We start from the raw sequence: 14159 nt of genomic DNA on the forward strand, positions 1-14159 counted from the left end.
AGAGAAAATGATCTGCCTGGGGAGGAAAGGTGGCGGATCTCTCAGAGGAGAAGGGTGAAGAGCCTTTTCCTCCGTGGGCTTTTATTGGGTCCAGTTTGCACAGGAATACAGGCAAAGCTCATCAATCATTGTTAGGCAGTAAGGATTGAACAATAGACCTATGAGGTCAACATTCAAAGACCTATGAGGGCTTATTGTGAGTCAGAGTCAATTAGTTAAAGGGCTATAAAGCTTTGAGAAACAAACTCATTTCATGCTTGGACCTTTATCAGAAAATTGAGAGCATTCTTAGCAAAGCTGGTTTCACAGGATTTTGTGTATTCTTCCTTAGGCCTGATCACCCAGGGAACCAGCCCTTTCCAGCACAGGGCTACCCTACCCTCTGTTATTGTTTCAGGTTTAAGTCAGGCAGGGGAAGTAAGGCTGCCAAGAGATTAGGAGACTTCTTGCAAACAGAATGAGGACTCAGGCTATGTCAAAGCCCAGGGGCAAGGGTCCATCACCCTCTTTTTTTTTGGGGGGGGTTCCTTTGACCAAATTATTTTAATTTTTCTTTTTTTAAATCTATTTTATTGATTATGCCATTACAGTTGTCCCATTCCCCTCCACTCTGCATACCCCCTGCTCTACGATTCTGCCCCTTTAGTTTATGTCCGTGTTACATGTTCTTTAGATTCTATATTTCCCACACTATTCTTCCCTCCCCACTGTCTATTTTCTACCTACCGTCTTTGCTACTTATTCTCTGCACCTTCTCCCCCCTTCTCCTCCTCCCACTCCCATGGAAGGTAACATACTTACCTTCCATGTGATCTCCATTTCTATGGTTCTGCTCCTGATCTAGTTTGCTTTTGTTTTAGGTGTGGTTGTTAATAACTGTGAGTTTGCTGTCCTTTTACTGTTCATCTTTTTTATCTTCTTTTTCTTAGGTAAATCCCTTTAACATTTCATTAATAAAAGCTTGGTGATGATGAACTTCTTGAATTTGATCTTATCCGAGAAGCACTTTATCTGTCCTTCCATTCTAAATGAAAGCTTTGCTGGATAGAGCAATCTTGGATGTAGGTCTTTGGCTTTCATGACTTGGAATACTTCTTTCCAGCCCCTTCTTGCCTGGAAGGTCTCTTTTGAGAAATCTGCTGACAGTCTGATGGGAAATCCTTGGTAGGTGACTGTCCCCTTATCTCTTGCTGCTTCTAGGATTCTCTCCTTCATTTTAATCTTGGATGATGTAATGATGATGTGCCTTGGTGTGTTCCTTCTTGGGTCCAACTTCTTTGGGACTCTGAGCTTCCTGGACTTCCTGGAAGTCTATTTCCTTTGCCAGAATGGGGAAGTTTTCCTTTATTATTAGTTCAAATAAGTTGTCCACTTGTTGCAATTTCTCTTCCCCTTCTGGTACCCCTATAATTCAGATGTTGGAACATTGAAAGATGTCCTGGAGGTTCCTAAGACTCTCCTCATTTTTTTGAATTCTTGTTTCTTCATCCTTTTCTGTTTGGTCATTTTTTTCTTCCTTCTGGTCCACTCCCTTGATTTGAGTCCCAGTTTCCTTTCCATCACTATTGGCTTCCTGTGCATTTCCCTTCATTTCAATTAGTTTAGCCTTCATATGTTCCTCTAATTTGTGACTAAAATCAACCAATTCTGTGAGCATCCTGATCACCAGTGTTTTGAACTGTGCATCTGATAGGTTGGCTATCTCTTGGTCGCTTAGAAGTATTTGCTCTGGGGCTTTAAGCTGTTCTTCCTGAGCCATAATGTTTTGGTCTGTTCGCACCTGTACGTATGAGGAGCAGAGCCTTAGTTGTTCACCAGGGCAGGGCCACCCAAGTCGCTGGGTTGTGATGCTGTATGTGGGGGTGGGGTCAGAGAGGAGCAATGGCGTTTGTTCTGCTCTCTCTCAGATTTCTGTCCCCTCTACTGCCTCCTGCAAGCAAATTGGGCCCCCCTGGTGCCGGCTCCTGGGTGTGGGGGTTTGTGCACCCTCCAGGAGCCTGCGGGTCTCTCCAACAAAGTCTCTATGAGCCTGGGAGCCTATCCGGGCACCTCGACCCCGAAAGTTTCTCCAATTGGTGCTTTTAGGCTTTAATTGCCGTCGCTGGGGCCCTGGGTTATGCAGTCTGTCTCACTGCTTACTCCTTGGCCTGGTTTATCTGCACGCGAATGTGTGACCGAGGTCAGCCAGCCGCCTTGAGCCTTCACTGGTTCCGCCCGTTGCCCCTCCCCACACCTGTGATCTGCCATCTGCCACCTGCACACCTGGGTTGGTCTGGCTGCTTTATCCTGAGCAACCTCGCTCTGCCAGCCACTGACTCTGCCCGTCTCACTGGTTTGGCTGCATGATTTATTGTTGTTGGACTTCTGTACAGTTCAATTTTCTTTTTTGGTTGCGTTTTTGTTACTAAAACTTTGTTGTCTTTAAACTTGGTTATGTGAGGAGGCACAGTGTTTCCACCTATGCCTCCATCTTGGCCAGAAGTCCCATCACCCTCTTTTTCTGTAGCCCCTCAAGTCCTTCCCTGAGGGCCCCCTCGTGACCATGCCTGTCTTAGGTCGTCCTTGCCTTAAGGAATCTTACCCATCATTGGCTAACCAGTCCTGCACTGGGGGCCAGGCAGGATGAACTAAAGTGAGCAGAGGTGGTGCTCCTGCCAGGGGGATAAGCTTTGTCTACTTAGTGGTTTAGGGTCCCAAGGTCTCTCACTGAGCCTTAGCCATGGGGGCTTACAGCTTCTGAAATTAGGCAGGGTAGTTCCAACAACAAGCCTTTCTCCTCAGCCAGATGCTTATTGGACTTGAGCTGGTTACCAAGGGTATTAATGTGCAAGAGAAAAGCCAATTTAATAAACACAGATGTGACTGTGGAAATATAAATTACTCAAGATTACCTAACTAGGAGAGGGAATCCCTTGTCTGAAATGGTGCCCCCCCAAATTTGTAAAGATGATCAAAACGCTCCCCAAGCTACACTGGGCCAGGGGCATATCTGCTCGGGTGCCCCAGCCAACCGCATTTCCCATCTGTGCTCCTGTGGTTTACCTCTGTGTGTCCAAAGGGAGCCTGTTGTCACTCCCCATCCTAACACCTAAAAACAGTACAAAGGAGACAAAACACTCATATTCTACAGTCCAGTTCCACAAGTCAGTGACTGTCTATGCCCTCTCAACATCCAGGTGCAAACCATTACCAAGTCCTGTTGACTTTAACTACTGAAGGACCTCCTGAAGTCATCACCCCCATCCCTGGGTCCAGGAGACCTTCCTGGTGCCTGAACCAGGCTGTAGCCTCGTAATTAGTCTCTCTACATTCTCACTCCACTTCTATCCAGCTCATTCTCCATGTCGCAGCCAGAATAATCTTTTAAGAATATCAGTCTGAGCAGGACTTTTACTCTGATTAGAACCCTGCGGCATCACCCCATTGTTCTCATGGTGGCCACAGTCTTTGTTATGGCCCAGCCTAAGTGGCACTGTGACTTCCTCACACTGGCCTGCCCCCAGACGCCTCTCCTCATTCCACTCCTTCCCACCTCCGTCTACCTGGGAAATGCCTGGAATGCCCCATCTAGTCCCAGAGTTCACTCGCCCATCCCGAGATTGCAGGTGAGCCTACCCTGCCCTGCATCTGTGCTCCCGTGATGATGTGCGAAATCATGGGAGCACGATGATTGTAGTACTCCTGCCTTGTAGTACTTACCACAGTTTGCAGTCACACACTGAGTTTCACCAGTGAGTGTCTGTTTCCCTCCCTGGACTGTAAGCCCCGTATGTGCCAGGGCCTCATTTTTACTCATTGTATTCCCAGTGACTATCACAAAGGAGGTTCTCAGTAAATATTTATTGAGTGTTTTTTTTTTAAGATTTAATTTTTTTAGAAAGAGGAAAGGGTGGGAGAAAGGGAGAGAAACATCAATGTGTGGTTGCCTCTCATGCACCCCCTATTGGGGACCTGGCCCACAACCCAGGCATGTGCCCTGACTGGGGATCGAACTAGCGACCCTTTGGTTCACTGGCCTGCGCTCAATCCATTGAGCTACACCACCCAGGTGTTGAGTGTGGTTCTTGTTTGCCCTACTGGCAACCTAACCTAACAAACAATTTCCTCAGGAATTCTTTATATTTTAGTATAGGTACTCTTGGTCCAATATACTTTTTATTTTGTATTTTCACTTAATATTAGACTTAATATGCCCATGATACTAATAAAATACTATCTTTTGCCTGGAGAGGGGTCTTTCAACTTGCCTCATTCGAGGCCAGAATCTCCAGAATGGCTCTTACAAACAATCGGATGTGTCGGTGTGTTTCTATATTATTGTGTGCGTGCAATATTGTACACAGAGATGGTGCTCAGTCTGAGTTTATTTTACTATGTATTATTTTAATTTGAAAAGCATATAACCACAATATATAGTTTTTGGAGGAAAGGAAAAAATCATCTATAACACTATCACTCAAACTCAACCACTGCTGGTCTTTTTATATGCATTTGTAATAACATCACCATAATCACAATGTACGTAAAATTTTGTGTCCTGCTTTTATCCCCCTGTGTAACCTTAATGTTGATTGATCATTGTATTGTATATGAGCCTAGTTTATTCAGTTTAGGAAGCATTTGTGAAGAATACCACACTGTGCTAGGTACCTAATACCATCTATGTACCTAATACCATCAAAGAAAATACACAGATTTAGTACTGTATAATAATAGAATACCACCAGGCCCTGGCTGGTGTAGCTCAGTGGATTTATTATGGGCCTGCAAACCAAACAACTGTGGTTCGATTCCCAGTCAGGGCACATGCCTGGGTTGTGGGCCAGGTCCCCAATAGGGGGCGCATGAGAGAATACCATACATTGATATTTCTCTCCCTCTCTCCTTCTCTTCCCCTCTAAAGATAAATAGAATCTTAAAAAAAATAGAATACCAGAATTCCAAAGCTTTAAGTGACATTTTTACTTTTTAGATACATATTAATTTTATGATATCTCCTCGTCATCTCAGAATGAGCGATATGCAAGACTTTTTTCCATTTGATTAACAGCTTCTTTCTTCATTTATTCAACCAATTTGTTAGGGCTCACCACATTAGTGCTAGGGCTCCAGGTACTATTGTATGGACTGGAGATACATGATGGTCAATCCGACCAAGTGTCTGCACCCTAGTGAGAGAAGACAGGCGCTGAATGAATGAATGAGTGAATGAGTAGGAAAGAAGGTGAGAGGGGTGAAACTGGCATGGGGGAGGGGCCGCTCTTTCACAAGGTCAGGGGACCTCTCTGATGGTGACATGTGAACAGAGACCTAAATAGAGTGAAGAGTGAGCTGTGCAACTGTCAGACTTTTCCTGGCAGGAAAATGGATTGATCAGCAGGTTCAAAGGCCCTGAGGTGAGTGCTTAATGTTTGCAAGGAAAAGCAAGGAGCCAGTGAGGGGAGAGGGTGAACAGGAGCTGAGGTCAGCGAGCCGGGAGTGGGTGTCTGTGAAGAGTTGGAGCGTCTTACAGGCCTCGGGCTTTTCTTCTGCAAGATGGGAAGGAGTGGAGTGGCCTGGCCCAACTCGTGCTTTAATAGGACAGCTTCATTCACCGGCTTTCCTTGTTCCTTTTGCGAGGCCTGTCCACTCTGGCCTCTGTCACCTTCTGGATGAGTCACTGTGCACCAGAACCTGCAAACTTCCTTTCAGACGCACATGAAGTAGCCACAGTGTAGAGAGCCCGCCCCTTGTGGGTAACTGCTGGGGGGCGGGGATGGTCAGCCACGCCCTCGGCGTCACACATCCAGGTTTGGTGATCGCTGCGCTGAGACATTCTGCACGTTCTAATATTTGAAAAAGATTTTAACTCTGGATTTCTCATTTCTTCGTCTTTTGTTCATTGGAGGCAGTTTTTCCTTTCTGAAAATACTGACCAAATATATTTTTTAGATAGTATAAAAATGTATCCCATTAAGGCTTACTATCAGTTTTGTAATTCTAAAGCATGCTTCAGCTTCTGATATTCTAGTAATCAGATTTTTTTCTTTTTTTGGAGTGAGGGGGGGCATTAGTTAACCTAATTATCTTGTTCCTTGAGTTGTTTTATGGTCAGTTCTGTTACATGCCAAAGTTAGATCCCATTAGTAGGCTTAAAACAGAAGCTTAAATTTTATTTCTGGCCCTGGCAGGTGTGGCTCAGTGGATTGGGTGCCGGCCTGTGAACAGAAAGGTCGTCCGTTTGATTCCCAGTTGGGGACTGATGTATCTCTTGCACATTGTGGTTTCTTTGCCATCTCTTCCCCTTTCTCTAAAAACAAATAAATAAATTTTTAAAAAAATGTTTATTTCTGAAAGAACAAACTGTTACTCATTTCTTAGGGTAATTGATTTCTTTTGTTTTCTTTCTGTTACAGAAGGAGACATCCCAGCTTTCCCAGATCGGGAGGAAAAATATGGAATGTGTTTTACCGCTGACTGAACACAGCCAAATGAACTGTACTGACAGTAGTTTGAAAACCAGCAGTTAGCAGTTTGCTCAGGCTCTAACATTGTCCAGCACTTTCCAGAGCAAACTCACTGTTTACAAGAACTCTCAGCCTTACGACGTTTATAACCTCAAGCTTTGCTTATTGAAAATATTTCTGCAAAAGAAAAGTACCCAGAGTCCACTTTTCAAAATGGCCTTGAATGAATATTTGTGGATGGTCATTTTAGGTTTTATCATAGCTTTTATTTTGGCATTTTCCGTTGGTGCAAATGATGTTGCCAATTCATTTGGTACCGCTGTGGGCTCCGGCGTGGTGACCTTGAGGCAGGCGTGCATTTTGGCTTCAGTATTTGAAACCACAGGCTCAGTGTTGTTGGGAGCCAAAGTAGGAGAGACCATCCGGAAAGGTATCATCGATGTGAACCTGTACAACAACACAATAGAAACACTAATGGCTGGGGAAGTTAGTGCAATGGTTGGTAAGTAGCATTATTCCTCACACCTGTGGGAAGTGTGTGCACTGACCGTCTTCTCCAGAGTGCTTTTGTCATGTGCATAGGTGTGATTTTTGCTTTAGCTTTGTAAAAACTGGGTGTGATGTTTTATAGTTGCTGTATCTTATATTTACTTTCTCTTTTAATTTGGTTATTTGTGTGTGTGTGTGTGTGTGTGTGTGTGTGTTCAAATATCAAGCAAACACATTTTCTCAAAGTTTTAGCAAACTTGGTTAAAATAGATTTCAGCTGAGTACTTTCCCTGAGGTTTACAGACAGACATTTGAAGGGCGGCTCTTTGTCATTTTCAAGTTGTTTCAAAGTTATTAGAGAAAAAGCAAGTCTAAGAAAGTATGTTTGAAAGATTTGCTTAAGAGATTTCCTCTACAGTTTATTTCTTTTCTTAGATTTTTAAAAGTCAGTTAGGGCGCAATGTTTTGAAAACTTGGATGCCAATAAAATAATACTTATTCATTTAACTTGTATTCTCAGTGTGTTCGTTTCAAGAAATTCTGGTCTTCTGCATTATTTGTAATTTTTTTGTTGGCTTTTGGGCTGATTTTCTGATTCTACTCCGGGAGCTCCGTTTGGTACATTTATTTTGTCTTCCGGTCACAGGTCACTGGCATGTCACCTGTTTATAGTAGACTTTTATGGTGGTTTCAGGTTGTCAGATGAGAGCGAAGTGCTGAAGGCAGTGAAGGGTATTAATAAGAGACTGACTGGCCAGCCAGTGCGTTTCCTCCGTGGCCCAAACTGACCGCAGACCGCAGCGGTGTGGGCCCTTCCCTCACTGCCTCGCTGCGGCTGAGAAGGGGATCGGGCAGAGATGGCTCAGTGCAGCTGACAGGACTCCTGCTCGGCTTGCCTTAGGTAGAGATGACGTCACAGCAGACAGCTGATCAATACGGGTCATTGGGTTAGGGAGAAGGGGGCTAGAGAGGAATTCTGCCACCTTGTGCTTTCAACAGGACATACCCTTTTGTAGGGAGAGTCCTGCAGTAGGAGGTGAGATGCTGGTGTACCAAGAACACAGCTCCATCCCACAGGTTCTGAGTTATTTATTGTCACTGGCATTATTTAAACACCCAGGATATGGAAATTATTTGCCAAATTTAAGATGATCTGTTATCTTTTTCTTCCAGCAAGTTAGTTGGAGAAGTTGTTGAGGTATTTGACCTGAAGCAGACTGGTGGTGTACTAAGAAGGTATTAAATCCTGCTGTGCCTACCAGGCTGGTGACCCATGCTGAGGGGTTCCCCTGTCTCAGCCTAACGTTCTGTGTGTTAGATGTAGGATTCGCTGGTGCTTTAACTCCAACAGCTATTGTAATGACTGGATTTTACTTAACTTCAGTGAACACATATCTTTATCATAGTCACATGTAATGGAAAATTCTCATAGAAAAATAACATTTACTTGTAAAATTCACCCTTGAATAGCTGTGATAGATACCTAAGACATAATCACATCGACCTGAAATTAAGATTTCTTTTTTCAGTCAGGATGATGTGCGCAAGATATGTTGAAGGGAAGGGAGAAGCAAAGAAAAACTGGTAAAATTAAATAGTAACAGAAGCTTTTCCTCTGAGCTGGGTGAGACTTGAGACTCGGCGGTGCCCGGGGAAGAGATTTGGGAGTGCAGCCTCGGAGGCCTCAGTTCAGCAGCAAGCCCTGTGCGCTGAGCTGATGTGGCCACTGACTTTTCGTGTGGATGGTTTTCCCACCCCTGCCTTTGGCCCTTTGCTGAAAGAATGAAAAATACTTACCTCAACTAGAATTTAGGTTAACCAAAGTAATTTGAGGTTTTGCTTGAATAACTTGATTTTGTTTGCTTTGGTTTCTTTCTTCTTATTCTCCTCCTCCTCCTGTGTGTGTGTGTGTGTGTGTGTGTGTGTGTGTGTGTGTGTGTGTGCTGAGTGTGTGTCATTAGAGGAATCTCAAAGCCTGTTTTCTTGGGAGTTTATATGGGTTACCTAGATTTTCACAAGTGGGCTCCTTGCAAATGGGAGCTATGTAAATTTGAGATGGTGGTATAATTATTATGTAAATTTGAGATGGTGGTATAATTATTATTGGCCCAAATCAGAACCGATTCTGTTCAGATGTCCAAATTCTCCCTATCTTTCTCTGCTAAATTATCCATCCATGCCTTTTTTTTCCCTCTCTTCCTCCTATTTTTTTACTCTATTTCATTTTATTTTGTCTCTTTTTCTCTTTAGAAACCTCTCCCCAAGCCCATGGGTCTCTGTGCTTTCTGATAGAGTTTTGGTGGCATTGGTTGGTTGAGCGGAAGAAATTGTTCATGCCAGCTAAACTTGAACAAGTTATCTTTTGGGACTCTAGTTCAGCCCTAAAGCAATAGTCAATCCACTTAGTATGAAACCATCAATGGTTCCAAAAATCTACTGAGAATTCCCAAGTCACCATCTTCCTGTGGCAGTACCCACAACAGCATGAAAAAGCCATCTCCTTGAGCCACCCTGAGCAGCGCATGGTGCCCTTGCAGCTTGCTCTCTGCCCGTGAGCGCCGAGCCTTCCCCCGCCCCGTGCGCACTCCCACCTGCCTCTGCCTTGTTGGTGGCCCCGACCTCTCTCTGCCCTTTCACCTCCCCAGGAACCCGCTGTCCCAGGGGTGCCCATTTCCCCCAACCTTTCCCCAGGTTTTGTCTTATACCCTTAAGCCTGTGCTCCACCCCTTTTAGTAGCCTATCATGAGTTTAGGTTAAAATATACTTCTTTTCCCCACTTCTTTTCTTAACATGAATGTAATCCCATTTGTCTTCAGAAATTCCCGAGGTTAAGGAGGCCTCTTGCCCTCTCTCATTTTGCTAGGTCCCCGCAAATACCTGCCTCCTTTTCCCTCTCCGTTCAGCCGCTCCTTCACCCCTCCCCACGGGTGGGCGGGCACTCTTCCTTTCCCTCCTTGCCTCTCTCGGGCAGCCCCCAGCCCCCTGCCCCCTGCCTTTCCTCACAAACCCTGCTGCTCCAGGACTTATGTCACAAAGTCAGCCAGAGGAAAAGTCACAGCTTTCAGAGGGAAAAATCTCATGGTCTGAATCCATGTGGGTGAGTTTATACCATTCTCTTAACATCACTAGGATATTTTAATTTCTGTAAGGATAGGAATCACAAAGTTTACTTTTTAAGTTACGACTCTATGCCGTGAAACATGCCCCCAACTCTGGCTCTCCTTTTAGAAACAACCGCACAGTCCCTGTGAAGGCCTAAGGCATTGTCTGCCGGGAAACCTGGGTGCTGCCGGGCCGGTTTGGCAGCGCGGGGCTGGCCCCTTCTCCTCCCAGCACACGCTCAGGTTTAGACGCGGGGTCACAGCTCGCTCAGCGCTCACGGAGCAACTGTCAGCGTTGCTCACGAAGCAGGACCTGCACAGCCTTCAGTGACCCTCTGTAACTCAATGTTTTTGAAGAAAATGCCAAGGGACTGCTGGAAAGCGCTGCTGCTGCCAAGCAACCAGATTTCCAGAATTAACATTTGGGATTAATCATGGGCCCTGCTTATCGGCCAGAGTCTTTGTTCTCTATATGAACTTTTCAACAACTGTGTCTGAAAGTGATCTCTCCCCTCTGATCCTTTCAATACTCACGGGAAAATTCGATCTGCTTATGAAAATATCTGAAGCGAACTATAGCCCAGAAAAACATTAAGCCTGAGAAAGAATGGTGAAATTAAGGTAAAGGGCACAAAGCCACAACTAAGGGATCCTCTGGACTCCTAAGAATAAGAAGGTTTGAGGAAACCAACAAGGAAAAGATCCATCGTTCAGGGCAGGGGCTGAGAGCAGATGACCAGCTTCGGGTTAAATGTCGCAGTTCCTTCTCACGTGAGAGGCAAAAATGACACAGCAAAGTGGTGTTAAACTATGTCTTGCACAGACTAGTCTGGCACAGCTGACTTTTAGCCCTCCTTATTAGGTGACTTCAAGGCATAGCTGCTATGAAATCTTTTCCAGTATGCAGCCTTTGTTACTTCTCTGTTTATTCAGGTCCTTAATTTCTTGCTTGATTCTGGCCACAGTTCACATCAGAACAAGTTCATTATCAGCTCCCTTACCTAAAGGTGACAAAGGCAGTTAATAACTGGCATCAAGAGATTTTTCTTAAATACTTTTCTTTAAATAAATCATCACTATCCCTTCAGTGTTGAAGACTTTTTATTTGACTGAAGTTCACTGAGTAATTTTGTCAGGACATTAGCACTTTGTAAAGACTCCACCCACAGAGAGCTAACGCCAGGGAGTGTTGTTAGGGAGGAGAGGGATTTGTCGTTCTTCCTTTTGTGGCTGTTTGAGACGCTGTACTCTGTACCTGACTTTTTTTGTTTGTTTGTTTTTTTAATCTTTCAACCTCTAGGTTCAGCTGTTTGGCAGCTGATTGCATCCTTTCTGAGACTTCCGATCTCGGGGACTCATTGCATCGTTGGTGCAACTATAGGGTTCTCACTTGTCGCAATTGGCACAAAAGGTGTGCAATGGATGGAGCTTGTCAAGATTGGTAATTACCACTTTCTTTTATCTATAAGAAGAAAAGTTTACATTCTGTAGAGTTAGTTTCATTAAAAGTTACCATTGTAATATATTTCTTCCTTCAAATGTTAAGGTTTAGAAGACCTATACTGGTAACGTATTTCCTCTTAAAATTTCTGTTAATGGAGATTGTGAACTATTATGTGTTAGAGAATTTTTTTACATACAAACACTTTTTTAAAAGATTTTATTTAATTACTTTTAGAGAAAGAAGGGAAGGATAAAGAGAGGGAGAGAAACATCAGTGTGTGGTTGCCTCTCACATACCCCCTACTGGGGACCTGGCCTGCAAACTAGGCATATATCCTGACTGGGAATCGAACTGGTAACCCTTTGGTTCACAGCCCACACACAATCCACTGAGCTACACTAGCTAGGACCAAACATTCTTTTCAAATGTTACATTGTCATCCAGCTTTGAAAAATCAATATTTATTTGTTGTTCCCAGGCAGAAAAGAAGTTCATCTCAATGAAATCAGTCTTTAGTCAAAGAAAAACTAGCCCCTAACGAGGAAAATACCTTTAGTGTCTAGGAGTCCGGTTTATGGTCATGGGAAGGCCTCGAAGTGGGCCCAGGGTTATTTACCTCACTGCACTCAAGAGAACACCAGTCTGCCCCACGCAGAGGACGCTCTCTTGAGTCCTTCGGGTTGCAGCCTGCCCAGCCGGGGCTGTTTTAAGAGGTCTGGCAACTTGCTTTCTGGCCTTAGCTTTAGTAAGAGGGAAATCCATTTGGCCCTGTAAGAACCAACCCGCCCACTGTAAAAAACGCCCTCTCCCATCTCCGTCTCTGGCTTGCTCGTTCTTTTAAGAATCAGAGCGGCCTCAGAGGCTGTAGGTCCAGCGGATCCATGACCTGCTCAGCAGGGACTCAGGTGGCCAGGAAAGTCACTTTAGATCCCAGGCTTCTAAAACCACGGCTCTCAACTCTGTCTGCACACAAGAATTACCTGGGGAAGCAGTTGAAAAATATCAATGCCCAGTGCCCATTGCAAACTTTTAAATCAGAATTCTGGGGGTAGAGTTAGAGTATAACCGGTTTTTGAAAACTCCCCAGGCGTTTGCAGTGTGTAGCCAGAGTTGGGAAACTTCTAGGCTAGATGCTCAGAGTGCCAGGGGGACAGCCAGGCCGGACTTGGCACACGAAATGGAAGGTGGCCCACCTTTGCACTTACCCCCACGCTGGGACAAGGACCAGGTCTGCACACGGATTGATAAGAAGAGCAGGCAGAGGGGCTCAGTGGGAATCGAGTCCATCTTCTGCATCCAGAGCCCGAGGGTCCCCTCCATGGTGGGCTGTGTGCAGGGGCCGGGCAGTTCTTTGGAACTGCGTGTGAACGCCCTTGGACCCGTGTCCCTGCTGAGGGCCGGTTCCGTCCGCACAGCAGTGTTCCATAGGGGCCTGAGTGGCCATGAATAGTTCTGGCAATATTTATTAATGTGTGTGTATTTGCTGCGATTGTGTTATATAAATATGACTTGAACTATGTAGCATTTTAACATTCATTATACCTTTCTTTAAATTATTCAGTTGCTTCTTGGTTTATATCTCCACTGTTGTCTGGTTTCATGTCTGGCATGCTGTTTGTACTGATCCGAGTTTTCATCTTAAAAAAGGTAAGTGAGGCTGTTTTGTTTTGTTTTTTTTTAAATTAAGTTTTGGAACTAATCTGGTCCTACTCAATAGAAACTAATCATCAGAAGGGTCAGAGGAATAATCGTACTTTTATATTTTTAAGGCACAGCACTCTGGAGTTAGAATCAGATTTTGCTTTAAAGTAGGGGGAATACTCAAGGTAAAGTACCCAAGGGACCCCTGGAGGCAGCGTTGTAAATCCCGCCTCTGGCTTTAGGACTGAGTTAATTAGTTGACACTCCCAGGCATTGTGCTTGGACCTCAAAAGGGGAAAGTAATTAGTTCCTGGCTGTTAATTAGATTTTGACACTGTTACTAAAAACAGCTGGAGAATTCCTTTACCCAAAAGTAAAGTGTCCTTTCCTTTCCTTTCCTTTCCTTTCCTTTCCTTTCCTTTCCTTTCCTTTCCTTTCCTTTCCTTTCCTTTCCTTTCCTTTCCTTTCCTTTCCTTTCCTTTCCTTTCCTTTTTCCCCCCTTTTCCTTCTTTCTTTCCTTTTAATGGAGAAAGTGAGTTTGAGACACTGACTTTTTCCTGTCCTTAAAAGGATAAAAAGAAAGAAATATACCTATTGGAGGTGTAGTTCATCAAAAATAAAATGAGATTAAAACTAAAACTTCCTGACATTAGTATTCTAGGAAAAAAGCTGATTGTATTTTTTTGACTGTCAAGGGGTTGTTGCCGTATTTTATAAACCAGAAAGCAGCCTGGATCTTTGTGTTATAGCACATGCTGAGCACGTCAGGAACACGCCTTCTTCGGCTGAATCCTTCCTTAAAGATGCAGCTGTGCTTTCGTAGCATTGCCTAGCAGTCCATGGAAGGACTCATTCCCTTGGATGAGTACAAACTTGCCGTTTCTCTTCCTGGGCTCCTGCCATACTACTATTAGTTTACAGGCGGAAGGTGTCAGCACCTCTTGCCTGGTAACCTTCACCCTTTTTATTTCCTCTGTCTGGAAAGCTTTTTTTCCTGCCAAACCCCTGCCTCCAGGTGTTGCTTCCCAGGAAGGCTTT

General features: G+C 44.4%; 1 protein-coding gene across 6 annotated transcripts in view; it reads left to right on the forward strand.

Moving 5' to 3' along the window:
• SLC20A2 (solute carrier family 20 member 2) overlaps positions 1–14159 on the forward strand; it is a 102579-nt gene that overhangs the window by 53886 nt on the left and 34534 nt on the right. For all 6 annotated transcript variants that reach the window (XM_053660041.1, XM_053660040.1, XM_053660042.1 and 3 more), the window contains 3 exons: positions 6396–6948; positions 11337–11477; positions 13042–13127. In XM_053660041.1, coding sequence (XP_053516016.1) covers positions 6660–6948; positions 11337–11477; positions 13042–13127 — 516 coding nt within the window. In that variant the 5' untranslated portion in view covers positions 6396–6659. The remainder of the gene's footprint in view (positions 1–6395; positions 6949–11336; positions 11478–13041; positions 13128–14159) is intronic.

The sequence above is a fragment of the Artibeus jamaicensis genome, unplaced genomic scaffold (assembly GCF_021234435.1).
Source record: "Artibeus jamaicensis isolate MK-2021 breed Jamaican fruit bat unplaced genomic scaffold, CSHL_Jam_final scaffold_833, whole genome shotgun sequence".
NCBI lineage: Eukaryota > Metazoa > Chordata > Mammalia > Chiroptera > Phyllostomidae > Artibeus > Artibeus jamaicensis.